At 52.9% G+C, this 26,926-nt stretch overlaps 2 protein-coding genes across 2 annotated transcripts; one reads left to right on the top strand and one right to left on the bottom strand.

Moving 5' to 3' along the window:
* The first annotated feature begins 158 nt into the window (after nucleotides 1–158).
* Nucleotides 159–2,980, top strand: CCDC166 (coiled-coil domain containing 166). Its single transcript, XM_058565095.1, has 2 exons — nucleotides 159–830; nucleotides 931–2,980. Exons 1-2 carry the CDS (start codon nucleotides 390–392, stop codon nucleotides 1,744–1,746), a joined length of 1,257 nt encoding a protein of 418 aa, XP_058421078.1. The 5' UTR covers nucleotides 159–389; the 3' UTR covers nucleotides 1,747–2,980.
* Nucleotides 2,981–15,883: 12,903 nt separating this feature from the next.
* ZNF707 (zinc finger protein 707) lies at nucleotides 15,884–26,208 on the bottom strand. Its single transcript, XM_058565094.1, has 8 exons — nucleotides 26,086–26,208; nucleotides 22,392–22,491; nucleotides 20,502–20,587; nucleotides 20,134–20,210; nucleotides 19,641–19,767; nucleotides 19,086–19,217; nucleotides 18,524–18,652; nucleotides 15,884–18,054 (listed from the first exon to the last, which is right to left on the bottom strand). Exons 4-8 carry the CDS (start codon nucleotides 20,179–20,181, stop codon nucleotides 17,216–17,218), a joined length of 1,275 nt encoding a protein of 424 aa, XP_058421077.1. The 5' UTR covers nucleotides 20,182–20,210; nucleotides 20,502–20,587; nucleotides 22,392–22,491; nucleotides 26,086–26,208; the 3' UTR covers nucleotides 15,884–17,215.
* Between the last annotated feature and the right edge of the window lie 718 nt (nucleotides 26,209–26,926).

The raw sequence follows: 26,926 nt of genomic DNA, 5'->3' as shown, positions 1-26,926 counted from the left end.
AGTCCAGCGTCCTCCGACAGGACGTCACGCACCGACTTCCGGAGGGGGAGTGGGGCCGTCGCCCAAGCAACTGGGTAGAAGTGGGGGAGAGCAACTAAGTTCTCTCTCCATGGAGACTGAGCCGGCTGACCATCAACACGACTCACGGTGGGCGCGCCCCGACGGACGGCCAAGGTCCGGAAGGAGCCCATGAGTAAAGGTTGGCGACCATGCCCTGACCCCACGTTGACCCCATAACCCTGATTCTGCCTCCCCTAACCTCGTGAACCTGAGACGCGTCCCGCCCCGCTAGAATATTCAGGCTGAGGGACCGGAAGTGTTGAGCTGGAGGAGCGGGCTGGGGGCGGTGCCCTCACGCGTCCGCGTGCCCCAGACGCCGATCCCAACCCATGGCGTCCAAGAAGAAGCGCGGGCTGAGCGCAGGGCGCCAGCCAGGTGCGGCGAGAGAGGGTGCCGAGGCGCCACTGTCGGAGCGCGCGCAGTATCTGCAGCGTGAGTACAAGCTGCTCTCAGAGCAGCTGGACGCCTGCGATCAGCGCGTGGACCAGGTGCTGCAGGAGAACGCCTTCCTCGACCGCGAGGCGCTGCGCCTGCGCGAGGAGAACCGGCTCTACGCCAGCTACATGAGCGCGCACGCGCAGCGCTGCGCCAAAGCTATCGTCCGGCTGCAGGAGCAGAACCGCGTGGACCTGACGCAGATCGACTGGCAGCGAGCCGAGCTGGCGTCGCACTACAGTGGGCGAGAGGACGGGGTGCGCGCGCAGCTGCTGGAGATGGAGGCGCGCGCGGCGCAGATAGCGCGGCAGGTGCAGGAGCTGCAGCCCTACAAGGCCAGTGCGCGCGCGCCCACGGGCCGACCGGGAGGGCGCCGGGTGCCGGGCGGGGTGGGCGCACGCCGCGTCCCGGACCTGACCCGCGCCCCCGCCGCAGGAGCTGCAGCTGGAGCAGCTGGCCCGGATCCGGGCGCTAGAGCGCGAGCTGCTGCACAAGCGCGTGGAGCACACGCAGTTGCTCCACCGCGTGAAGCGGCGCTTCATCGAGGACAAGGCGGCCTTCGAGCGTGAGGCTCGCCAGCGCGTGCAGTCCCTGGCACGGCGCGCTGAGAGGGAGGCAGCGCGCGCGCTCATCGCGCACACGCAGACCATCAAGGCGGACAACGGGCGCCTGCGGCAGGAGCTGCTGCGGCTGCTCAGCCGGGCCCAGCTGCTGCATGAAACGCGGCGCCAGCTGCTGGAGCAGCGTGAGCAACTGCGGCGCGAGCACGAGGACACGCGGGGCCTGGCGCGCGTGCATGGCTGGCTGCGCCGGGGCCCCGAAGGCCCGCCGCTATGGCAACCTCCTCCGCTCGCCTCGCGCCGCGAGTCCTTCGCCTCCTCCCCAAGCCTGTCGCGCGCAGCCTCGCGGCCCCCTTCAAACACAGCCTCCCAGGCCCCATCACTGCTCTCGACGCGCGCAGCTTCCCGGCCCCCGTCAAACGCAGCCTCCCGGGCCCCGTCACTGCTCTCGACGCGCACGGCCTCTCGGGTCCTGTCAGCGATCTTGTCGCGTATGGGCTCCAGGGTCCCATCCCAGGCCCCATCGCACACGGGCTCCCGGGTCCCGTCCTTGACCCTGTCCCGCCCAGGTTCCTGGGTTTCTTCGCGGTCCTCATTGCGTGCGGCGTCACAGAACACCACCCCCTCTGCCAAGTCGGTGCCTGGATTGGGCTCTTCCCATCCCGCAGTCGAAGAGGACCATGAACACTGACGCTGCAGCGGAAGCCGCCGCGGGAGAGCCTGAGCCTGCTGGGAGGAAGGCCAGGGAGTGGGGGGAGACGAGTGCGCAGGACGCGTACTTGGTGAGTGCCATTGTTAATAAAGGTGCGACACACACACCCCCAAGCCGCACTGGCACCGCCTGCTTCGCTGCTTCAGCATTTCCGGCTGGTGCAGGGGCCACTCATTCCAGCTTCCAGTTTCCAAGCTGCAAGGTAGCTTGATCGCCCATCGCCCTGTGTGTCTGCTGGGATTCAGCACCCCTCCACTCCACGGCTGACCTCGGGCTGCCGGAGCAGAAGGAGTCGGCCACACCAGCGTCCTGCCCACGAGGGCTGACAGACTGGTGGCAGGGACGGACATCGCAGGCGTGGACAGATGGTGTGAGAGTAGGAAAGGAGTCTGGCGGGCCAGGCAGGAGCTGGGCAAACTGCCCGTTGTGTCCGGGAGGGCCAGCGTGGTGCAGGCTGCGGTCAGGAGGGCCTTCCAGAAGGGCGTGAGCTTTGTCCCAGCGCCACGGGGAGCCACGGGAGGTTTTATGTTTAACCTATGGGGGGTTTTTTGGTAATTTTTTATTTTAATGTAATTTCCAACTTAGAGAAAAGTTGGAAGAATAGTGCAGGGACGTCCCATATGCATTGATCCAGATTCACCAGCAGCTTGCGTTCTGTCCCCTTGAGGGGAGGTGTGTGTGTCTGTGCATTTTTTTCCCTGAACCATTTCAGAGTAGGTTCAAGACATCGTGCCCCTTCATCTCTAAATCCTTTAGTGTTTCCTGAGCACAAGGGCATTCTACATTACCACAGTACCATGATCCAAATCAGGAAATTTAGCGTGGAGGAAAAAGTATTAGCTAATCCATAGCTCACATTAAAGTGTTGTCAGTTGTCCCAACAGCGTCCTTTGTGGCCACCCCCTCTGCCAGGGTCACGCATCGCATTCAGTTGTCAGTCCCAACGTGCACAGGCCGGTTATTAAGATGTCCTTCAGTGTGGTTTGTACTCATCGAGGGCTGTGCTGGGGAGGTGGAGTGGCTTTTGGGGAGGCTAGGCCCCGCGCTCTCTCGACGGTGGCCGGAGGGGCGGAGACTTCATCCGGAGCGCAGAGGCGAGGTTGTTAAAAAACCCTGGGTCTCGGGACGCGAGAGCAGCGATGGAGGCTCGACCAACGAGGCGGCCGCCGCTAGAGCGGCCGGCGCACTTCCGGTCGGGGCGGCGCGAGTTCCGGCGGGCTGGCGCGGGGCGCCGGAAGCGTGGGTTTGGGCGCGGACGGTGGGTGCTTTGCGGAGCGCTCTGCTTCCACCGGGGTCGCGACGCTGGCGGCCCAAATGGGAGGGCACTGGAGGGAAGCGTTCAGATCACAGGTTCAAAACGGAGCTCCTGTTGGCCAGGGGTAGTGCGTGACACGGGTGACCCAAAAGAGAATGGGCAAAGCCCCTCACCCCGCTATGTTTGGCGTCCGAGTACACGTGACCCCGATGCCTTGAGCCCCTCCGTGAAAATTTAAATGTTCTGGTTGTGGGTTGGTAGTGCTCCTAGGGCCCTGGCAGCAGCAAACAAATTCTCTTGGAAGAGTTCAAACCCAGGTTGGGGAAAGTTCCCATAACCATTTCTCCTTAAAAGGGACGACAGGACCGGCCTGGTGGCCCAGCGGTTAAGTTTGCTGCTCTGCTTCCAAACCCCATGGCCCAGGGTTCACCGGTTCTGATCCCAGGTGCAGACCAATGCACTGCTTCTCAGGCCATGCTGTGGCCGCGTCCCATATCAAGTAGAGGAAGATGGGCATGGATGTTAGCCCAGGGCCAGTCTTCCTCAAAAAAATAAATAAATAAAAATAAAAGGAACAAGGGCTCCTTCGAGATTTGGGGAAGGAAACAGTACAAAATGAGTCTAGACATCTTGTGCTAGCATGGACAGCAGTAACAAAATGGAGTAACGTATGTCAAGGTTTCTGAAATGGAGCTGGGAGGCCATTAGGGAAGTGGGGTGTATGCACGCACACCAGGGCTCTACCCAGATGGAATGTAACTTTTGAAGTGTGCTTCACTATTGTTGTCTAGACCTTTCAAGAAATATGTTTACTCTCATAGATAAGAACTTTCTGCCATATGGCCTTAGCAACCAGTCACATACAGCCAAGAAGCGACAGTTGGTACTGGCACCAATTGCAAGTCTTGGAAAACAACCTGCATAATTTATCTCTTTTTGCCTGTATACACCCTTGTCTCCTTTGTCTTCCTCGCAGCCCATTTTGGGTTTCCACCTGAATCTGTGTCTCCAAAATTACAATTCTAATTGCCCAAATAAATATCTGCTATTTGAATTGTAGTGAATTTTTCTTCAGTCAACACCAGAAAGCAAGGTTTCTCCCAGATACAGACCTGTCAGCAAGTCCTGTCAGAAGGACAGGGTAGCAAAAGTGAAGGGCTCAGATTGGCCAGAAAGTCAACAATTGAAGCAACAAAAAGAATAGTGACTATACTGAATAGAAACACATCAAATATATAAAATGCATGAGTTTAAAATACTATAAAAACTCACCCCATTGATCATCTTGAAGGTTGCTGGTACAATAACTCATTATTCTAAAAATTGATAAATGAAGAACCACATGTCCATTCTGCCTTTTCCGTATGAACTGTATTTCAAGATAAACAAATTGTTGGTGAAGGAAAGTTATGTATAGAATTTCACTTAATAAATGCAGAAGAAATACTCAGCGATGTCATAATGGTTGGTAAAGCCTATAGGTTGAAGATTGATGAGGATAATGGATGGATCCAGCTGACTCTCCGAATCCATGAATGACCCTAACTTTGCTAAGAGTAAGACATTAAGTGCCTCCTGGTATGAAGCAATAGAATCTGCACAGTGCAACCCACAAAGCATCTCAATTAGAAACAAAACTCTGATCTGATCAAGCTTTTGGATCTAACTACCAATGTATACAAAATAGAGGGGACAAAGGAAAATGCTACAAGACACAGTAGGGATGCAGTCATCCAAATCCTCTATAGGGCAAATATCTGTTTTTTTTCCAAAAAATAAATGACAAGGAAAAGAAAAAGAAGGAGGGGAAATTGTTATTGATTAAGAGAAACTTAAGACGCATTTCCACTAAATACAACGTTTGGACCTTGTTCAAACACTGATTCTAATTTGTGCTGTTAAATCAAGATAGGAAGAGTTCTTGGCAATTATGAAGCTACTAAACAGTGGTACACCCCACACTTCCTCTTCCCAGGCACCACTCCTATGAACTGACACTCCAATCTCTCTTTTCTGCCCAGACACCCCCATCCACAAGACCCTGTAGCCCACTGCTTTCGATGAAATAGTTCCGAGAGACATCAAAGTAGGCATTTGTCCATTTCTCCTTGTAGTTCTGTCATTTTTACTTTATGTATTTTGAAGCAATTATTAGTTGCATACAAGTTTAGAACTACTAGCTCTTCTCTGTGAATGGAACCTTTTATCAATCTGCAGTGTCCTCCTTTACCTCTGCCCACAGCCTGTCTGATATTAATGTGGCTGTTCCAACTTTCTTTTGGTTTGTCTTGCACGCCCCTTTCTTTGGGTGTCAATTTTATATTTCAGATGTCCCTAGAAACGGTATAAATGGTTCTTATAGTTTTAATACATTCTGACAATCTTTGTCTTTTAACTACAGAGTGTAGTTATATTACATTGGTTAATTTGCAGTATTAATAGCAGTTTCGGTTTTTTATCAGTTTATTTTGTACTTTCTGTATTTTCTTTCTCTCTTTTCATGATTCAGTTGAACCCCTCCCGCCATTTCATTTGTTTCTCTACTTGGAAATCATACCCTTCTCTTCTTTTAGTGGTCACCTGAGAAATGTTAACATGCACATTTAAGCTCATAATTCATGAAGATAGTATCTTTACTGTCCCCACAACCCTCAGAACGCTTTAAATTTCCATCACACCTTCCTGGCTGAGAACCTGTCGATAACAAGATTACCCACAAATGAGACATTGCTTACTTTCCTTGTAAAAGTTCATCCACTTGCATACTTACCATTTGGGACATATTTGTATGTTGTTATGCTTTGATAAAAAGTTGACTTTCAAAATGCTGCAGGGCTAGTTCTGGTAGTCCCTTCTTCCTTGCACAGCTTTCTGGCTTCTCCCTCTCAATGAGCTGCTCAAAGTCGGCCCTGGTTGTCCTGTCCGGCTGCTGCCCTGACAGCTCCTATGGGAATGGAGGATAGCATGACCCCACAAGCCCCTGAGGCTGGGCCACGTGGGACACCTAGCCCAGGGGACACACAGCAGCAGAGGGGACGGGTTGGCCCCGAGGGGGCGCCTCTGGCCCAGGCCCCCCTCAGACTGTGACACCCGTCCTCTTCTGTCCCCTCAGCACCTAACCGCTGCTCTGCAGCTCCTGCACCAAGTCACCACTGCCCACCAGGTGGGTGCCGTGGGGGCTTTCCTGTCGCCGCCCGGAACCCCTCCCCAGGATCTCCAGGCCAGTCTGGAGAGTGGGGACCAGAGCGAGCCCACCCGCAGCCATGCCCAGTCCTCTCCCAAAAAAAAAGCCGCTGACCCTGTTCAGCTTCCCATCACCCTGGCAGAGGCAGAAGGGACACTGGACACCAGGGGATGGTGGGTAGGCCCCTCAGAGGATTACAGTGAGGGCAGTGCCTCCGGAGGGTTCAATGAGCCAGGCCAGGCTGGGCCAGGGTGGGTGCTGACGCCAGCAGTGGCCAGAGAACAGGGGAGTGGGCAGCCCTGCGGTGGGTCAGGGCACAGGGTGAGTGGGAGCAGTGTCCCCAACCTGCAGAGGGAGGCCACGTGGACGAGGAGGGAGCCTGCCTTGGCCTGGACCTCAGGGCCCAGCTGGTTGGGTTGTGCCCCTGCACGGGGCCTCCAGTGCAGGGGGGCCTGGCCCTGGGGCGAGAGCTGTGATCGGGGAGAGGGGGACAGCTGGGTGCTGGAACAAGCGAAGGGCTCTCACCATCAGGCCTGTCTGGAAAGTCAGCTCTTTGTGACTAAAGATCCAAGAATTCCGAAAGAGTAGACACTTACCTGTTAGAATGGCTAAAGTCCAAAAGGCTGACAACAAGTGCTGGCGAGGATGTGGAGCAACAGGAACTCTCGTTCACTGCTGGTGGGAATGCAGAATAATACAGCCACTTTGGAAGACGGTTTGGTGGCTTTCTACAAAATTAACATATTCTCACAATATGATCCAGCAATCATGCTCCTTGGTATTTACCCAAAGGAGCTGAAGACTTGTGTCCACACAAACACTTGCCCACGGAGATTTACAGCAGCTGTATTCACAATCGCCCAAACTTGAAGCAACCACAACACTCTGCAGTAGGTGATGGAGAAACAAACCGTGGTCCACCCAGACAATGGGATGTTTTCCAGTGCTAAAAAGAAATGAGCTTTAAAGCCATGAAAAGACACAGAGGAACCTTAAATACATATGGCTAAGTGAAAGCAGCCAATCTGAAAAGGCTACATACTCTGTGATTCCAGCTATATGACATTCTGGAAAAGGCAGAACTATGGAGACAGTAAAGAGATCAAGGGTTGCCAGGGGTGTGTGTTGGGGGATGATGAAGCTCACCTAACTGCTGCGCCACTGGGCCAGCCCCTAAAGTCTATTAACTTTTTTTTTTAAAGTAAAAACATTAAAATAGTGGAAGCCTGGGCCGGCCCCGTGGCTTAGTGGTTAAGTGTGCGCACTCCGCTACTGGCGGCCCAGGTTTGAATCCCGGGCGCGCATGAACACACCGCTTCTCCGGCCATGCTGAGGCTGCATCCCACATACAGCAACTAGAAGGATGTGCAACTATGACATACAACTATCTACTGGGGCTTTGGGGAAAAAAAAATGAGGAGGATTGGCAATAGATGTTAGCTCAGAGCCGGTCCTCCTCAGCAAAAAGAGGAGGATTAGCATGGATGTTAGCCCAGGGCTGATCTTCCTCACACACACAAAAAGAAAAATAGTGGAAGCCTTTTATATTCTTGAGGAGTGGAAAGCATTTTTTAACAAGAAAGAAACCCCCAAGGAATAAAAGAAAAGATTACTATACGAAGATATAAAAATTAACGTGAAAAACTTTAAGGTAAAATACACAATCAGTTAGAAGACAAATGACAATCTTGGCAAAAATATTTACAAGGGGCCAGCCTGGCAGTGTAGTGGTTAAGTTCGCACACTCCACTGTAGCGGCCGGGGGCTTGCAGGTTCAGATCCCAGGTGTGGACCTACACACTGCTCATCAAGCCGTGCTGTGGCAGGCGTCCCACAAATAAAGTAGAGGAAGATGGGCACGGATGTTAGCCCAGGGCCAGTCTTCCTCAGCAAAAAGAGGAGGATTGGCAACAGATGTTAGCTCAGGGCTAATCTTCTTCACCAAAAAAAAATAAAAATTTACAACAACTAAGAGACAAAGGACAACTCTCTTTATAATGAGCTATAAAGAAAAGAAAAGGAGCCAACAACCCACCAGCAAAAGCAGGCAAAGGCCTTGGACACCAGAGAGGAAACACAGTGCTCATGCACATGTGACAAGACAGCACCCAGGACCTGGGGAGATGCTGAGTACAGCAGTGCCACGAGGGAGGCCCCCACCCAAGGCGGGAAGAGCTCCCGTCACGGCAGAGCCTGAGGGGGGATCGGGGGGGATGCGTCTGCTTCTGTTAAATCTAAAAGAGGCCGACTGTGACTGGCAGTTCTCTAGGAATCCATTCTGCATATATGCTGGGGACTGAATTGTGTCCCCAAAAAGACATGTGCAAATCCTAACCTCAGACTGTGACCGTATTTGGAAACAGTGTTGCTGCAGTCGTCATTAGCTGAGATGAGGCCACACTGGCGTGGCGGACCCTAATCCAATAGGACTGGTGTCCTCATAAGAGACAGAGACACACAGGGAGAAGAAGGCTGTGTGACCACGGAGGCAGAGACTGGACGACGCGTCCACAAGCCAAGGGATGACAAGGATTGCCAGCTCCGGCAGGAGCATGAAGAGGAAACAAGGATCCTCCCCTACAGGTTTCAGAGGCAGCTCGGCCCTGCCCACACCTTCACCTCGGACCTCTGGCCTCAGAACTGAGACAATAAATTTCTGTTGTTTTCAGCCGCAGCCACCCAGCAGACTGATGCAACGCCCACGTGTGAACAGATGGGGAGAATGCTCACTGCAGCACGATACGCACGGGAAACGTCCTTCAGCAGGACACACAGCATTGAGCTCCGTGAGGCTGTTACAGGAGCGGGACCCGGAGGGACCACAGAAGACTGACAAGAGTGGATACAGGAGGACATGGGGAGTACTATTCCACTGTTGCGAGGAAAACAAACCCAAACCTTGGGCTTATTGACATGGCACAGGATAAGCACCTGGGGACACACTCCACCATGCACAGACTACCCCTGGGGTGTGGGGCTGGGGGAGGAGGATCTTTCACTTCTTGCACTGTCCCAGAGAGGTATACTTTCTTAAGTATGAGGCTTGTATTGAACTATAACTTGGAATGAAGTTCACTAAAACAACGTGCACTTGGCTCTCTTTTCTAGACAAAAGTTGCCAACTTTATTGGTCAAGGGATGCAGAACTCCACTCCACCCTGCCCAAGGGTGGGATAGTCAGACCACAGGGGCCTCCTGGTGAGGGGATTGCAATGGACAAGGATGACAACACACCAGCTTGGGGTTCCTGGCCGCCAAATGGGAGGCCTGGGAGGCTCTGCTCTGCGGGCCGGGTACCCGAGAGGCCAACTCTGGCGCAGCCCGACAGCTGGCCATTTGTTCTCTGTCTGTAATGAAGTGCCTGGGTCAGCTCTGACTGCCGAGGCGCCCACTGTGAAGAGGACATCCACTCCCACGATCAGCCACTGAGCAGATGGAGCCCGCTCCCCCCAGGCTGCTTTGTTCAGAGATCTTGGTTGGTTGTGATAACTGACTTCTGGGCCTGGTTTTTTTCTCTTCCCAAGCTTTAAATTCCCCCCTTATGTTTTAAATTCACCAATAAAGAGTGAGCCCGCAAAACCCTAGGCCCCCTCCCTCAACTCCAATAAAAGCAGAACCCCAGGCCCATGCACTCTCTCTGTACAATACTGTAATGATGGTGTCAGCGCAAATAACCAACAGCCATTCTATAGACGAGAGAGAAGGTGAGACTGACTTGAGCCGAGCTGAGGACTAGCCCAGGGAAGGCAGTCTCCACAAAGGAACATAGCATTCTGGAGAAGCATGGTTTTCAGTACAGTTTTATACCTTTTTAGAACAAAGAACATACATCAAACATGCCCAGGATACATATTCATCCAAGTTTCAAAGAGCCATTCAGTTACAGACTTGCAGGTCAACATGACCTGCTGTTGGGGAAGGAAACGTGTCTTCAAAGGAGTACTGACAACTGGCGTGCAGTAAAGGCCGCGTGCATTCCCATCCTCAGAGTGCATTCCTTTATTTGGAGACAATGTTTAATGCATCCTTACGTTTAATGGTTAAAGTGGATGTACAATACATGCTTGACAGGCCCTGAGTCAGGCTTCTTTAGTTCAGGCCGAATCAGGTTTAAACCAGACGAGTACCCTATATACCTCAATAGGTGAAAACTCCTTATCATTGGATACATCGCGACCTCGCTGTGTGGCCCCAGGCGTGCTGTGTAATTTCCACGTCCCGTAAGTAATAAACCTTTATTTTTTCAGTTTGCTTACGGTTATTGCTGAAGGGTGTCTTACAATCATAGTAAGGACCACAAAGGCCAGTCCAGCCACAACACTGGATATTCATGGGCTGAGATCGCCACCAAACACCAACTCTGAGATAGAATCGCACGCCGTGGGCATGTTGGGGAGAGGATGTGTGCAGAGGAGTGGGGGCTCAGGCTGACCCACAGGGCGCTCTGAAGCTGGTGACATTTAGAGGTAGAGCCCAGGGGCTGGACTTTACACATCTCCATCGACCTGTCATTGGAGGCAGCCCCCAGGAAAGGGGCCACCCTGGGCCAAATGACTCAGTTGGGCCAAGGGCAATTCCCAGACGGCTGACCCACAAGGGCTGTGGTGGCAGCACTCTCAGCAACCGGGGGAGAGTCCTTTAGTCCTGAAGGGGACTTTAAATGGCACCTCACTGTGTCTGTTACAAATGCCAAATGGTTGAGTTTTATTTGCAGGATTGGGGGAAAGAACTGAATCAGGAAATAGCAAGACTGGATTCATGTTGGTACAGAAGCATGTTTGGTGCCGTTATTGGCCCCGGAGCTGCCTTGAAGAATAAAGTAGAAGCTTCCAGTCGGTCTCATTCAGAAGGCACCATGAACGGGAGATGAACGGGAAGGTTCTACAGAACACGCTGTCCTATTTCCCTTTAGGTGTCTCTCCTCCCCCAAATGAGAAGTCATTGAAGAAAGCCACTCCCTCTCAAGCCTGTTCCAGGGGTAAGAGACCTCAGGTCCCCTAGGAAGTCTGGAGGAGCCTCACAGAGGAGCCTGAGGAGCCCCCCACACACGGGCGTGGCGGGCCTGACAACAGCATGCCCATTGCTGCCTCCTCAGCAGTCTCAGAAGCCAGGCACTGCGTCCCTGGGGCTGTCCTAGAGTGGACATCACTCAACTTCAACTACCCTTTGACTTCCCTGTTTTTTTTTTTGAAGATTAGCCCTGAGCTAACATCCGATGCCAATCCTCTTTTTGTTGTTGTTAATTTTTTTCCCCTTTTTCTTCCCAAAGCCCCAGTAGATAGTTGTATGTCATAGTTGCACATCCTTCTAGTTGCTGTATGTGGGACGCCGCCTCAGCACGGCAGGACGAGCAGTGCGTCGGTGTGCACCCGGGATCCGAACCCGGGCCACCAGTAGCGGAGCACGTGCACTTAACTGCTAAGCCACGGGGCCGGCCTCTAATCTTCCTCTTTTTGCTGAGGAAGATTGGCCCTGGGCTAACATCCATGCCCATCTTCCTCTACTTTATATGGGATGCTGTCACGGCATGGCTAGACAGCAGTGCCTCAGTCTGTGCCCGGGATCCGAACCTGAGAACCCTGGGCCGCCGAAGCGGAGCGCACGAACTTAACTGCTATGCCACCGGGCAAGCCCCCACCCTCATTCTTTTTTGAAAAAAGTTTTCTCTTTCTTTTGGTTCCTTTGTATGGAATTTTGTCATACCCAAATCTTCCACATGGTCCTTCAGTTGCAAAAAGCCTCTTCGGGTTGTGAAGGACACACTCGGACCCGCTTCTCGGGACAGCGGGCCCACCTTAGGCAGGAGTGCTCACTCTCTCCCACCAAGGGCGCTGCAGCTACAGACGGGAAACTGGATGGCGCAGCTTTGAGACAGTGGGGAGCACTGGCAAGGCGACCACTTTGTCTTCCCACCTCCGCAGTATGTGAGGACAGCCCCCCGGCATGACAACGGGGCCTGCAAGTCACGTGCTGCAGCCTCAGGGGACAAAACCCGGTGGGCGAGCCAATCAGAAAGGTCTTTTAACGAGTCCAGTCAAGAAACCCACGAACTTAGTGACAGCGCCAGGTGACGTGGTGAGCGCGTTCTGAGGCTGACCCTTACCGAGGCCTTGCCTTTTCTGAGGCTTGATTGATTGACCTCTGCGTGGACTGTGGAGAGAGAACATTCCTGCAATCGCAATCTCGCACTGCACACTGACTCAGGCTGTCACATGTCCTAAAACGTGTGCGTGTGGGGGCTGCAGAGAGTGTGAGGTAACTCTAAGCAGTCAGGTGTGAGACGGCCCTGGGCCTCCCTCACCAAGTTGCCACGGTGCCTGTTTGCCCCCCAGGCTCCACGACCACCCTCCAGCTTTGGACAGTGGTGATTGGCGCAGGTGGAAAGGAGGCTTCCTCAAGTTTAAAGTCCAGTATGGTTCTGACATTAGGCTCACACTGAGGTATCAGCTTTTCTTTCCACTTCTGCTCAAAACCTGCACGTTTCATAATCCCCAAAGCATTTCATTTGGTGGGCCCATGACTCAGATCCCAAGAGAACACAGATGCAAACATTCCGAGGTAGGTTATCAAGGGCTAGGATACTGGGGAGATGCACTGCCTCCCGACAGGGCCCTGCACCGCCAACTCCACATGCATGCGCCTTCTGGAAGGGTCCCAAGGGTTTGGGACGTACACAGACTCCATGAAGACCCAGGACACCGGGTTAGTGTTTATGATGCACCCTCACTAGCATGACCCCAAACATCTATATTTACCAAGCATTATGCTTCCCCAAAGATGATCAGATGGTCTGCCTGTGGCTTCAGAATGCACAGGGGCTGTCCAGGGGCCTGGGCCTGCTGGGGACATGCTCTCCCCTGAGCGCCGGGCTCTCCTCTCCCTGGACACACGAACTCCCTGGTCTTGGTCAAGGTCGCAGGGGCCACCGTGTGGTCCTCATGTTCCTGGGGTTCTTGCTGCTCCAGGACACGTGTGCCGGGCTCAGACATGCAGGCTGGACAAGACTGTCCCCTGGAGATAGAGGGGTGGAAGGCCAGGTCACAGGCACGATTCTCACCTGTCGGCCCCAGTGGCACACCACGCGGCCCCAAAGTGGACTCACACACCCCTACTCTAGAGAAATGCACGTAAAAGTGGCAGCCACCCCACCAGCTGACGGAGGAGCTACACTGCCATCCAGGTTCGCCTGCCCCAAGAAGCCTGGTGCTTCTCACAGGACACCTGCTGGAGACTGAGGACATGGTGACAAGGAGAGCTGAGGTGCAGGCCCTATTGTGCCCTTACATTGCTCCACTACCACCATTCTCCATCCAAGGCTTGTCTAAAGGAAGTGACAAACAAATATACACAGCAGCCACAACCTCATCAGAGTACCCTGTGTCTGCCCGTTACCACTCCCTCAAAGGAATCTCCCCAGCCAGAGCCCACGAAGCTGGGCACCGAGAAACTATAGACAATACAGACGGGGACATCTGCCACAGCCGTGGTCTAACCAGCTAGTAGAGGTGAGCAAGGACAGCTGGGAGCCTGACACTCCCGCCGTTCAACTGCCCCCTAAGCCCAAGGTGGCTGCTGGGATCAGTCAATAATCGTCATCAGACGGAATTTAGTTAATTACCTAATTCTTCGTTGTTCATATCTAATTCCACACAATTGCATCATGAAGGATTAAAACCCAGAAACAGGGGACCCAAGTCACCTGGCCACCGGGTTCCCGCAGGACAAAGCTCAAGTCTTTAGAAGTGCTGTTCTGAGCACTGACTGCCCACACGTCCAAGACAGGCCATTCAGACCTGCACACAAACGCCATCTGAAGGCCTTCACAACTCCACACATCAGGCGGGAACCAACCAGGCACTTCCCTGCCTAACAGCTCTGAAATGGAAGAAAAATACAGGCACCAGTACAAACATTTGGATTCTATAAATAAGAGAAAAGTCACTCAAATGTTCCATTGGATAGATTTCCATTTATTCTGGAGGCCCTGGGCACCACACCCCTATGGTCTCACTGCCCACAATGGGCCCACCCTACAGGAGCCAGCTGGTCTGCAGGCCAGGACTGACCTAGAGAAGCTTCTGCTATGGTTTGTGTCCCCAAAATTACCACGTTGAAGCCCCAACCCCAGTGGGGCGCTATTTGGAGGCGGGGCCTTTGGAAGGTGATTAGGGTTACATGAGGTCGTGAGGGTGGGGCCCATGACAGGATTAGTGCCCTTATGAGAGACTCCAGAGTTCTTTCCCCCTCCACGGTGAGGACACAGAGAGAAGGTGGCTGCCTGCAAACCAGGAAGACAGTCTTCACCAGGAACCAAGTATGCTGACACTCTGATCTTGGACTTCTGGCCTCCAGAACTAAGAAAATAAATTTCTGTTGTTTAAAACGCCTAGTCTGTGGTGTTTGGTTATGGCCGTCTGAGCCAACTGAGACAGCTTTGTAACTTAAGACTTAATGGCTGTTTTAAACCATCTTCAGTAAGTATTAATAAACCTAAAATACAAATATGCTATAAGAAAAAATATGGAAATATTTCAACCATACCCATCATTTATCTTCAACAACTCATTTTGCCAATATTGTTTTGTCATTTCTTTTTTTTTTTTTTTGCTGAGGAAGATTTGCCCTGAGCTAACATCTATTGCCAATCTTCCTCTTTTTTTGCTTGAGGAAGATTAGCCCTGAGCCAATCTTCTTCTATTTGATATGCAGGGTTGGCGCCACAGCATGGCTGATGAGTGGTGTAGGTCCGCGCCCGGGATCCAATCCTGCAAACCTGGGCTGCCAAAGCAGAGCATTCCGAACCCAACCACTAGGCCACTAGGCCAGCCCCAGTCTTTCTTCTTTTTATTAGAATTTTAAAGAAAATCCCACATCATGTCATTTCACCCATGAATACATCAGAATGCACTTTGTTTTTTTCCTGAGGAAGATTCACCCTAACATCTGTGCCAATCTTCCTCTTTTTGTATGTGGGTTGCCGCCACAGCATGGCCACTGACAAGTGGTGTAGGTCCACACCCGGGAACCAAATGCAGGCTGCTGAAGCAGAGCACACTGAACTTAACCACTAGGCCACAAGGCCAGCCCCAGAATGCACTTTTAATAAGGACTTTTTAAAACAGAACCACCGTGACATTATCACGCAAATTCCTTAGTACTACCTAATGTCCAGTCCATGTTCAAATTTCCACAACTGTCTCTAAAATGTCTTCTTACAGCTGGTTTGCTCAAATCAAGATCAGACAGTCCCTCACTGCAGTGCCTCTGGCGCTCTCCTGGTCCGTCGTGGCTCCCTCTTCTCCAGCCTGATTTACTGAGAGAGGTCGCTGCCTGGTAGCATCTCTCTGTCTGATCTGGCTCAGTGCTTTCTCCTGGTGGTTTGAACCTGCCCTTCACCCCCTATTTCCTATAAACTCATTTCTAATTCTATCATTCCCTCCTCACTTGTTAGCTGAAATTCTTATAAAATAAAACAAAATCAAAATCCTTCATCAACTATCTGGATCACCTGAAATGGTGTTCTTACAGGCAAGGGGGCAAGTATCCTATCCCTGACCAAGTCTCTGAGTAAAAGCCACTGCCCTCATGAGCTCCACGTGGCAGATTTTTATTCCCGGCTGGACAAGCGGAGATGCCTTAAGTTTAGAACAAAGAGGTCACCTCTTCCCCATAAAACTCCCCGTCGTGAACACGGCCACCCCTTACTGCTCTAAGACCCGACTTGATTCACCAATTCAAGGTGCAGGACCAGCTCCCAAGGCTCTCCTGACAGGGCTGTGGGAAGAGTTCTGTGGTGGTGGTCACCTTGGTGAGCAGTCGACCACCCCTGACCTGATCAGCTCTGCGGCACCACCCCCAGTGCCATGGCACCTGCAGTTGCCCTGGTAACCATAAAGCCCACAACATGTGGTAGTGGCTGTGGGGGTCTTATTCACTGAAAGAAAGATCTTAAAAGCAGAGGGCTGGGGCTGAGCAGAGCCATCACAGGCTGGGAGTCATCTCGGTGATGCATCCACACGCGGACTCAGGTCTGGTGAGACCCACCCAGGTCTCATGGGCCAAACCAGGCCCTCCCGCCCCCTTCCTCACCACGTGTTCCCACACTCATCACAGGGTCCGACAGATAGTCACTACCGGAGTACCAGAAGCTCCAACTGCTCGACCTCACCGGGTGAACAGACTCAGCTGTGATCTTGGGAGCAAAGGGCTGGGTCTGGAATGAAAGGACTGTGCAGACCCATATGGCGTCTCCGACAGATCCGCAAGCATCTGGTCACATAATACCGGGAGAAAAGCTTTCCTGAATTGCACGTGTTCACAAATATAAACACACACACAAAGCAAGACGCAGTGCTGTTTTACCAAAGACCTAGACCCATGAGTTAACCTAGGTTGGAGAGATGAGCTAGAGTAGCAGTGCTGTCAGGACGGGTTCTAACACACTTGTGAGGACACACGGGCCCAAGCAGGCACCAGATGGATGCCCTGTCCTCACGCAGACCTGCTAACCACAACTCTGGTCCTGAGTTCTGGCCAACCACCAAAGGAGGTCTCTCTATAATCCTCTGACAAGCTCAAGACATTACAAAGGTGCCCCTTTCTAAGTCACACCTGTAGAGGCTGCAGGAAGGGCTGTACTTCTGTGCAAAACCCACAGCTGCCTTTCTTAAGACACGGAAATGGGATGCAAGTTGAAAAAGACCGGACAAGGAAGGTAGCAAGAAAGAGGCAGGAAGGTAAGAAAGTTAAAGTTGCACTGAGCAGCCCTTGGGGCTGGGATGGGGTAGGGGTACGAGCCCGAGACCCACCCAAGCGCCTGCTCCTCCCTGGTGTGCCCCTCAGACCCGCTTCTCCAGGCGGTGTTCCCGGGGAGCTGCTCGGGAGAGCTGGAGCTCTGACTGTGGCTTTCCTGAGAGGCCGGGACCTAGACGGCTTCTTCCCGCCTTGTTAAGTCAGAACTGACAGCCTCCTGCAGGGCCCACAGACGCAGACATGCGCCGTGGGCGCTCCTACACCTCCCCCCTCCCGTGGGTTCTCTGATGCCGCGTGAAGAAGCCCAGGTGGCGGAAGCCTTTCCCGCAGCGCTCGCACTCGTAGGCCCTCCTGGTCAGGTGCAGTCTCTGGTGGATGCTGAAGCCCTTGGGCCACCGGAAGGCCTTGCCGCACTGGGCGCACATGTAGGGCTTCTCCCCGCTGTGGATCCTCTGGTGGTGGGTGAGGTTCTCCTTGGTGCGGAAGGCCTTCCCGCAGTCCGCGCAGCAGAAAGGCCTCTCCCCGCTGTGCACCAGCTGATGCCGGAGAAGGTTCGACTTCTGCTTGAAGGCCTTCCCACAGTCCGCACACGGGTAGGGTTTGTGCTCCGTGTGGACCTTGCGATGCTGGGCGAGGCGGTCCTTCAGGCTGAAGGCCTGTCCGCACACCTCACAGCTGAAGGGCTTCTCGCTGGTGTGGTTTCTCTGGTGTCGCACAAGGTTGGAGACCCACCTGAAGGTCTGGCCGCATTCAAAACACACGAAGGACTTGGTTCCCGTGTGGACGGTCTGGTGAGCAGTGAGCCGGCTGTGACAGCTCAGGACTTTCCCACACGTGTCACAGATAAATGGCTGCTCCTCGGCGGGACGCTCCCGGTGCTCACGGAGGCCTGGCTGCCGCCTGCAGCACAACCCACACGCCCCGCACGCCCCACGCTGCAGAGCCGCCCCGCCGCGACGCTGTACGCCATCCAAGTCCAGAAGGAAGCTCTTCCCAAAGCCAGCGCCTGCCTTGGCTCTCTCGGGCTCGTGCACTTCCTCGTGCGTTGCCAACGGCTGATTACCGTGTCTCTTCTGACAAAGGGACTTCCTTGCTCCTGTGGAGAAACACAGGGGCTTACACAGGGTGGTGGCCCTGAGAATGGGCCAGCAAAACAGAAGAAAAGCTACAAAGTGTGTCCTACCAGCTCATTTCAATCTAATTAGGGATCCACTCCAAGAAAAGGGCACAGGAGTGACAAGGAAGCACATATATGAGCTAAAAGTATAAATAGTGGGAAACTGAAAATGAACTCAAATGCTCACCCAAGAGAGGTCACAGTTAGGTAAACTCCAGTATTATCAACATGATGGAATATTATACTACTATAAGTCGGCTTAAACGGCCCAATAGTACATATACTATTGGGGTATATGTAGGGTATATGTACCCTATATATAGGGTAAAAAGAATGTCCCCTAAACCTGCCTCCGTTCATTCAACAAGGCCCTGGTGCGGGGCGGGGGGTGCCAGAGACAGGCGTGTAGAAGCCCGAGAGCTCTGCGTAGTTATTCTGAACCACTCACCCTCCAGGCCATAAGCTCCCCTCCAGCCAGGTACCCAAGACCCTCTCCATCCTGGGGCTCCACACAACCCAGTGTCTTCCCAGCGTGTCTCATTCTCACACATCTGCTTGATCTCACTTCTGAGAGAATCTGAAATCAACAAGAGAACCTGCCACTGCACCTACCACCTCACTTACGGAAGGAGGCACTGTTACAGTCTGATTTTACAAAGGAGCAAACAGCAGACAAAGCACCTGCCCAGGCCACACGGGAAGACCCTCAGAGCAGGCGTGTCAGGCTCCTGACCTCTTCCTGTGACCATGTGTGGCTGCCAGGCCTCGAGCACCCACACCCAGAGTCTCTACAGGACGGCGCCTGGCCCTCTCAGGCCCCACCCGAACCGAAGGCTGCACCTGCCTGCCTGTACCACCTCACACATCCCCACGGCACACGCTCAGTGCTCCTCGGAGCAGCGCTCAGTGCAGGAGCGTGGCTGCTCCCCATGGGTTTCCACAGAAAGCAGCTTGGCACCAACTGTCCTGCTGCGAGAGGAAAACGGACGGACGCTGTGTGTGGAGCTCACCTGAGAGCTGAGAAGTGGGACAATGGGGACCCCTCCGTGCTTCCTGAAACTCGGGTCTCTCCTGCTCCTCAACCCACGGCTCATCCCACTGTTCCAGGCGAGAGACGAGGTCTGGTCTGGGGCCAAGAAATCCTTCTCAAAGGAGAGAAAAGGTGCTGGTTTATTTGTAGAGAGGACAAAGTCAGGGTGCAGCGGCTCAGGCAAGCCCTCGGGGGTGCTCCAGAGAAGCTGCCCCAAAGCAGAGACGACAGACAGGGAGAAGGGAATCACAGCTCCAAATCGCAATGGGCTCTCCCCACCCCTCCCTGCTGGCGGCAAAGGCCCATAGAAGGTCCCAGCAGCGCCGGGTCCAACAGTGGATGGGCCCGAGGAAGGAAGATGAGGCTGTCTCCAGGGGAGCACAGAGAAATGCCCTTGGCCAGACGTGCCGCAGGGCAGCCCCTCTATGGGACACAGGACAAGAGCTGCCACTCCTGAGCCCCTTAGCCTGGACTCGAGGCCCCAGCACCAGTGAGGGACCAGACAGGCTCTAGAGACCGACAGCATAGCCCTTACCCAGTGCGGCCAAGCTCCCAAAATTGTCCAGCATCACGTCCCGGTAGAGGGCCCTCTGGCTGGGGTTCAGACACTGCCACTCTTCCCTTGAGAAATGTATGGCCACCTCCTCGAAGGTCACTGGCTCCTGCAACAGACAGCTCCCCACCAGAGCAGGAAGTCAGATCTGGCTGCTCCTGAGGCTGGCAGGACAGCAGGAAATAAAGAGAAGCTAAAACCCATGTGTCTGGGCTGGAAGAAAAAGTGTGCGCAGGCAGGAGAGGAAAAACCTCAAGAGGCCTGAAGCTTAGGCACGAGGGAAGGCACATGTTACAGACTACATGTCTGTGTCCGCCAAATTTGTATGTGGAAGCCCTAGCCCCCAGTATGGCTGTTTGAAGACGGGGCCTCTAAGGAAGTAATTAAGGTTAAAAGAGGTCATAAGGGTGGGGCCCTGATCTGACAGGACTAGTGTCCTCATGAGAAGAGACACTAGAGAGCTCGTGCTCCCTACCTCTCCTCCTCTCTCAGGCGGCCGTCTATGAGCCAGGAAGTGGGTCATCGCCAGAACCCTGATCTGGGACCTCCAGCCTTCAGAACAGTGAGAAGTACATAAATGCCTGTGGTATTGAGTTATGGCAGCTCTAGCAGACAAGACACCACCTAAGAGAATCATGTGTATTTTCAACTTTGCTGTAACATCTACTGCGGTCTTACTGTAAATGAATCACATTTTCTTTTTGTTCCCCGGTCCATAACAGAGAACTACCAATCAGGCAGGGAATCACAGACCTCTGGAGCCACCACCGTGGACCCCTCCCCATGGGTGGGCTGGAGGCTGGGGCCTTGGACACCTGCAGGGCAGGAGGAGGCCATGCTCACCTGGGTGACATCCATGGGAACAGCAGGCCTGCAGGGAGACGTGTGGGCCCCCTCTGGGGAAAGGTAAGTGCTGAGGAGCAGCCGACCTGAGGAGACAGAGAGTGAGAGAGAGCTGTAGCCTGGAAGTCCCCACCTGACCCCAAGAGCCACAGCTACTCAGAGGGCCAAGGGGGATTCAGGAAAAACCAGCGACACAAGTGCACACACACTTGCAGGATATGCTGCTCACAGGGTATGCTGCTTGCAGGGTATGCTCCATAATGGAAGGGGAATTAGGGATGGGAGGGGGGCCGGCATTGCTGTAGGGAAATCACCGGGTGCCGGGTGCTACCTCCCACACATAAGGACCATGACATGCTAGAAGGCAAGCCACAGTCTGCCACCAAATTATGGCTGAGAGCAGCCATTTATGGCTGAAAGCCAGGAGCTTTGCTGCAGACATGGACTGGAGAATTGGGGGCTAAAATCCCAGCTAAGGTAGCCTGGGTTCCTCCCCAGAGACAGGACCGGGGCAGCACGTTCCCATGGCACTGCACACATAAACATTCTCAGGCACTTTCCCACAAACGAGGCCACATCACAGCTTTCCCCCAAATCCAACTACAGTGCAGCCCATTACTCTCCATTATTCTCCATCAGAGCTTCATCACCCTTCACTGAGTTTTAGGAATAAGCCACAAACTCCCAGACCAAGCAGCAGGGTCTGCTCCGATCCAGCTTCGGCCCCCAGGTATGTTCAGAACCAACCTCCTCAGAAGCCCGAGGTCCCCTGCCACAGTGGCTCCTGGGTCTTTCCTGGGTAGAACGTGAAGACCTAAGATGTAGGAGAGCCCAGTTCTAAAGACGCCCTGAGAAAAGTCAAACCAGCTGGAGGAAGATGCCTAGTTCCCCATATCAGGGATGAAAGAAAGAGGTCTCACTATAGACCCTTTAGACGTTAAAGTATCATAAATGGCCGTTATGAGCAACTTCATGCCAACAAGCTCAGCAACTGAGATGAAATGGACAAATTCCCTTAAAAGCACATTATGAAACTGACAAAAAAAGAAAAAACCTTCCCACAGAGAAAACACCAGACCCAGCTGATTCACTGGTGAACCCCACCAAATCCTTAAGGAAAAATAGCAACAATCTTAGATGTCTTTACCGAACTGAGAAAGAACACATTCCAGCTGTCTCGTGAGGCCAGCAAAGCCCTGATAAAGACATCATAAGACAAGAAAACTACAGGCCAATCTCACTCATAAACCCAGACACAGAAATTCTTAACAAAATATTAGGAAGTCCAATACAGCAATTTATTAAAAGAACTATATTCTCCAGAAAACTCCAAGTGGAGTTTATCCTAAGAACACAAAGTTGGTTTGATCTTCATTCACTGGAGTTAGTGACTCCAGGGCTGCAAGGCCCCAGATCAGAGCATGACCACTTCCCAGAAAGACGCCTTCGTCCACTGCACGTAGCAGTGAGGGCATCTGTGGTGACCTCTCTTCATTCCCACCGGCCTCACTTATTGCCCCCGACCTCCGGCACAGCCACTCCACCTGAAAGTTCTGCCAGAAGCTCGTGAGTTCTTCCTGTTGACATGCACTGGCAATTATGGCTAACTGCTAGACGTTTTCCCAACTATGTTTTTCAGGTTGAGATTTTCTTCTTCTTTTCCTTTCAACACCATGGCATCACTTTCAGTCACAATGACGTCCCCAACTTTTCCTGTCACTTGAAAATGAAGCAACACAATTACCTACATTAACAGAATAAAGGAGAAAACTTATCATAATAAAACTATATGATTATCTCAATAGACATACAAAAAGCATTTGTTAAAATTCAACACTCAATCCTGAGAAAAACTCTCGGCAAACAAGGAACAGAGGAGAACGTCCTCACCTGGATAAGCCTGGACTAACGTCACACCCAAAGGTCAGAACTGAGCTCTCACCCTCTGTGCTCAGGAACAAGGCACCACTGTCGGCTCTCACTGCTTCTCCTTATCATTTTTTGGAGGTCCAAGCCAGTGCAAGAAATTAGAAAGAAATAAAGCCATAAAGATTAGAAAGAAAGAAGCAGAAATGTCGTTCGTTATCCAAGGATGACATGACGGTGCTTATAGGAACATCCTAAGGAATCTTCAAACAAACAAAAACTAGAGCTAATGAGTGAAGTAAATAAGGTCAGAGAACGTAAAAACCAATCATATTTCTACCAGCAATGAATATTGGGAAAATGAAATAAAAATTACAATGTAACAATTACAAAAACAACTAAAAGTCGAATACCTAGTGTGGCATAATAAGAAATCCCCAGTTCCTGGCACAAAGCTCCTCAAACCCTTGGAACTTCCTGAATAATAAAAGTGATTTTTGTCATATAAAAGGAGGCCTTTTTGAGCTAATGCTAATGAGGTGACTTGGAAAGATCCTAAGTAGCCTCAGGACAGGGCTGGTTGCCCAGAGAACCAACCAAATGATGAGAGGGTTGGAACTTTCAGTCCCACCCCTGACCTCTGGGGAGGAGAGGGGCTGAAGGTGGGATCAATCACCAATGGCCAATGATTTCATCAATCGTACTTATTTTAATGGAGCCTCCATAAAAACTCAAACGGACGGGGTTTGGAGAGTGTCCAGGTTGGTGACCATGTGGAGCTTCCAGGAGAGTGGCGTGCTGGGAGAGGGTGTGGCGGCTCAGCACCCTTCCCTATACCTGCCCTGTGCATCTCTTCCGTCTGGCTGTGCCTGAGTTACATACTTTCATAATAAACTGGTGATCCTGTAAGTAAAATGTTTCTCTGAGTTCTGTGAACTACTCTAGTAAATTAATCGAACCAAGGAGGGGGTCGTGGGATCGATAATCACGGGGCAGAAGCACAAGTGATGACCTGGACCCTCAACTGGCATTTGAAGCGTGTGGGGGAGGGGCAGTCTCGTAGGACTGAGTGAGCCCTTAACCTGTGGGGTCTGACACTATCTCCAGGTAGCTAGTGTCACAATTTAGTTAACTGCTCGGTGCTGTGGGAAAAAACACACATTGGACCTAGGAATACATTTAACAAAAGATGCACAACTCCTCTACTCTCAAAACTACAAAACATGGGCCGGCTGTGTGGCCAAGTGGTTAGTTCCACATGCTCCACTTCTGCAGCCCAGGGTTCGAAGGTTCAGATCCCAGGCACGGACGTACTCCACTCATCCGCCACGCTGTGGAGGTATCCTACATACAAAGTAGAGGAAGACTGGCACAGGTGTTAGCTCAGAGCTAATCTTCCTCAAGTAAAAACAAACAAACAAAAAAAAGAGTGAGATTGGCAATGGATTGTTAGCTCAGAGTAAATCTTCCTCATCAAAAAAAAAAAAGGAGGGCCGACCCCGTGGCTTGGCGGTCGGGTGCTCGCGCTCCGATGCTGGTGGCCCGGGTTCAGGGCCCGGGGTCAGATCCCAGACGCACAGCGACACACCGCTTCTCCGGCCATGCTGGGGCCGCGTCCCGCATGCAGCGGCTAGAAGGATGTGCAGCTATGACATGCAGCTATCTGCTGGGGCTTTGGGGGAAAAAATAAATAAATAAAATTAAAAAATTAAAAAAAAAAATAAAGTTGGGATCACTGGGCTATTTTTAAAAAAAAAAAAAGGAAAAAACTACAAAACAATGCTGAGCAAACTTGAAGACAGAAATAAATTGAGAGATACCCCATGTTTATGTGTATTAAGCTTTCAACTCTCCCTCAACTGATCTAGAAATTCAACACCACCCCAAGCAAAATCACCAGCAGGTTTTGGAGTAGAAATGGACAGACTGATTATAAAATTTATATGGAAAAGCAAAGCACCTCAAATAATCCATCTTGAAGAATAAAGTGGGGAGACTTACACTACCTGATTTTAAGACTAAGATTCAGCTACAGTAATTAAGACAGTGTAGTGATGGCATAAAGACAGACATACAGACCAATGTAATGGAATAGAGTGCAGAAACAGACTCACACATACAGTTAAGTGATTTATGACAAAAGCACCAATGTAATTCAATGGGTAAAACAAAGTTTTTTTTTTTTTTTCAATTAATGGTGCCAGAACAATAGGGGGAAAATTACATTTAACACCCCCTACCTCACACCGTACCCAAAAAGAATTCAAGACAGATTGGGGAACTAAATGTGAAAGCTGAAAGTATAAAGCTTCTAGAAGCATAAATCAGACAATATCCTCATAACCATGGGGTAGGCAAAGTTTTCTTTCATGGGACCCCAAAAGCACTAACCTTAAAAGAAAAAAATTGATAAATTTGACTTTATCAAAATTAAAATTTTCTGCTTATCAAAAAACAGTTAAGAAATGAAAAGGCGGGGGCCTGCCAGGTGGCATAGCCCTTAAGTGCATGCGCTCCACTTCGGCCGCCTGAGGGTTCGCAGGTTCAGATCCCAGGCGGGCACCAACACACTGCTTCTCAAGCCGTGCTGTGGCGGCGTCCCATATAAAGTAGAGGAAGATGGGCACGGATGTTAGCCCAGCGCTAATCTTCCTCACAAAAAAAAGAAAAGAAAAGAAAAGGCAAGCCACAGACTGAGAGGAAATGTTCCCAATACATGTATCTGACAAAGGACTCCTATCCAGAACTAGAGCTCCCACAAATCAACAATAAAAAGAAAAATAAAGTTTAGAATGGGCAAAATATTTAAACAGACACTTCACCAAAAGATACAAGATGGTCTATAAGCATATGAAAAGGTGCACTGAGCACACGCGTTACGGGTATCGTTTAGGTAGGAGAGACTGTGAGTTCTTCCAGCAACCAACAATCCCCACAGCGATAAAATCGGAACAGCTCCCTGAGCGAGCACCCGCTACGTGCTCCGAACCGGCTGCGCTTGGCCCGCGGGAAGCACAGCAAGGGAGAGCTGCGCGAGGCACGGCCAGAGAAGAGGGCGGGGCAGCGGCCCGAGGCACCCCGGGCCGTGGTTCACGGGAAAAGCAGGCAGGGAGCCCACTGGGCTAAGACCCGTTTCCGAAGGATCCCGCTGGTGAACGAACCAGAAGGCAGGACAGGTCCGGGCGGGGGAAGACAGCGAGAAGACCTCTGGCCGTCGAGTAAGTGGCGGAGGGCGGGGACAGTGGCGCGGAGGGTGAAACGGGCAGGCGGAGAGGACGTGCACAAGCACGCAGATGACCCACGGGGGCTGTGAGCGCCGGCCCGGGCGGGGAGCGGCGCCCACCGGGAGAAGCGCCTCCGCGGGACCGGCGCAGGACGGAGTGTGGACACCTGGGTGTTCGTAACCCTAGGCCGGCAGCGGGACGTGGTGTCTGGACCCCCCGGAGTGGTCCAGCCGGCGCCACAGACGCGGCGGTCGTCTACGAGGCGGCGGTGGCCGGGTCACCGGGGAGGGGGTCCAGCACAGCGCACGCGGCGCGGCCCTGACAAGCCGAGGACGAGGGGGCGCGGAGAGCAGGCCGCGCGGGGACCGGCGCCGGCCCTCGGCGCCCAGGCGCACCGCTGCCTGGCAGGTGGGCCCCGCCGTCCGACCCCGAGGGCGCGGGCCGGGGAGCGGGCGCGGGGGACAGGCGGGACGAGAACCGACACCGGCACTCACCGCTGCCCCGCGCCGCCGCTCCAGGTTCCCACTTTCTCAAGCCGCCCCGGCGGAAGTGCTTCTCCCGCCGCCGGAAGCGGCGCTCCCGCCCCTCCCGGAAGCCGTCTCGGTGGTGCGCGGGCGGCCGGGATCCTGCCGAGCCCCCCGCCCCCTCGCACCCGCCTCCCGCCCCCATCCCGGCGCCGGCGCCCCGGCACCCCGGTGTGACCCTGGCGCGACCTTCCGCCCTCGAGCGGCGGCTCACCAGCCCCGCCTTCCGCCCGCCTTATAGAACGTCGGCCCCCTTGCGGTCGGTCTCCAGTCCCCTCACCAGGTGTCCCGGCGCTGGAGGCCCTGGTTCTCGAAGCTTCCAGTACCTGGTGTCCGGCCCATCGCTGTCTGCTCAGGGCCCTGCCCTCCCCCAGGGTCGTCCTGTCTCAATCAGGTACCCGCCGGGCAGAGTCCTTTCTGTGGAGCCTGCTGGCTCTCCCCCCATACACTCCCTCTAGGACCCTCCTGTGGCCATCGAGTTGGGGGGCGGGGGGGGGGGGGGGGCGACTGCTGACCGCCTCCCTGGAGTGCAAGGGGCAAGACCCCAGGCTCCCCCTAGACTCCATCTCCCACCTCCACCCCCAGCTGAGGTGGGTGCTCTGAGCCTGCTGGGAGGTTTATGTTTTTATCCTTTTTTTGGCGGGGAAAGATTCCACTGAGCTAACATCTGTTGCCTTTTTTCCTTTTTTTTTCCTCTCCAAAGCCCCAGTGTATGGTTGTATACCCTAGTTGTAAGTCCTTCTAGTTCTTCTATGTGAGCCCCTGCCACAGCATGGCAACAGTGGTGTGGTTCTGAGACAGGGAAACGAAC

Source organism: Diceros bicornis, chromosome 21 (genome assembly GCF_020826845.1).
Source record: "Diceros bicornis minor isolate mBicDic1 chromosome 21, mDicBic1.mat.cur, whole genome shotgun sequence".
Lineage (NCBI taxonomy): Eukaryota > Metazoa > Chordata > Mammalia > Perissodactyla > Rhinocerotidae > Diceros > Diceros bicornis.
Note: the sequence above shows the minus strand (reverse complement) of the source record. Positions and strands in the feature narration are given on the sequence as shown.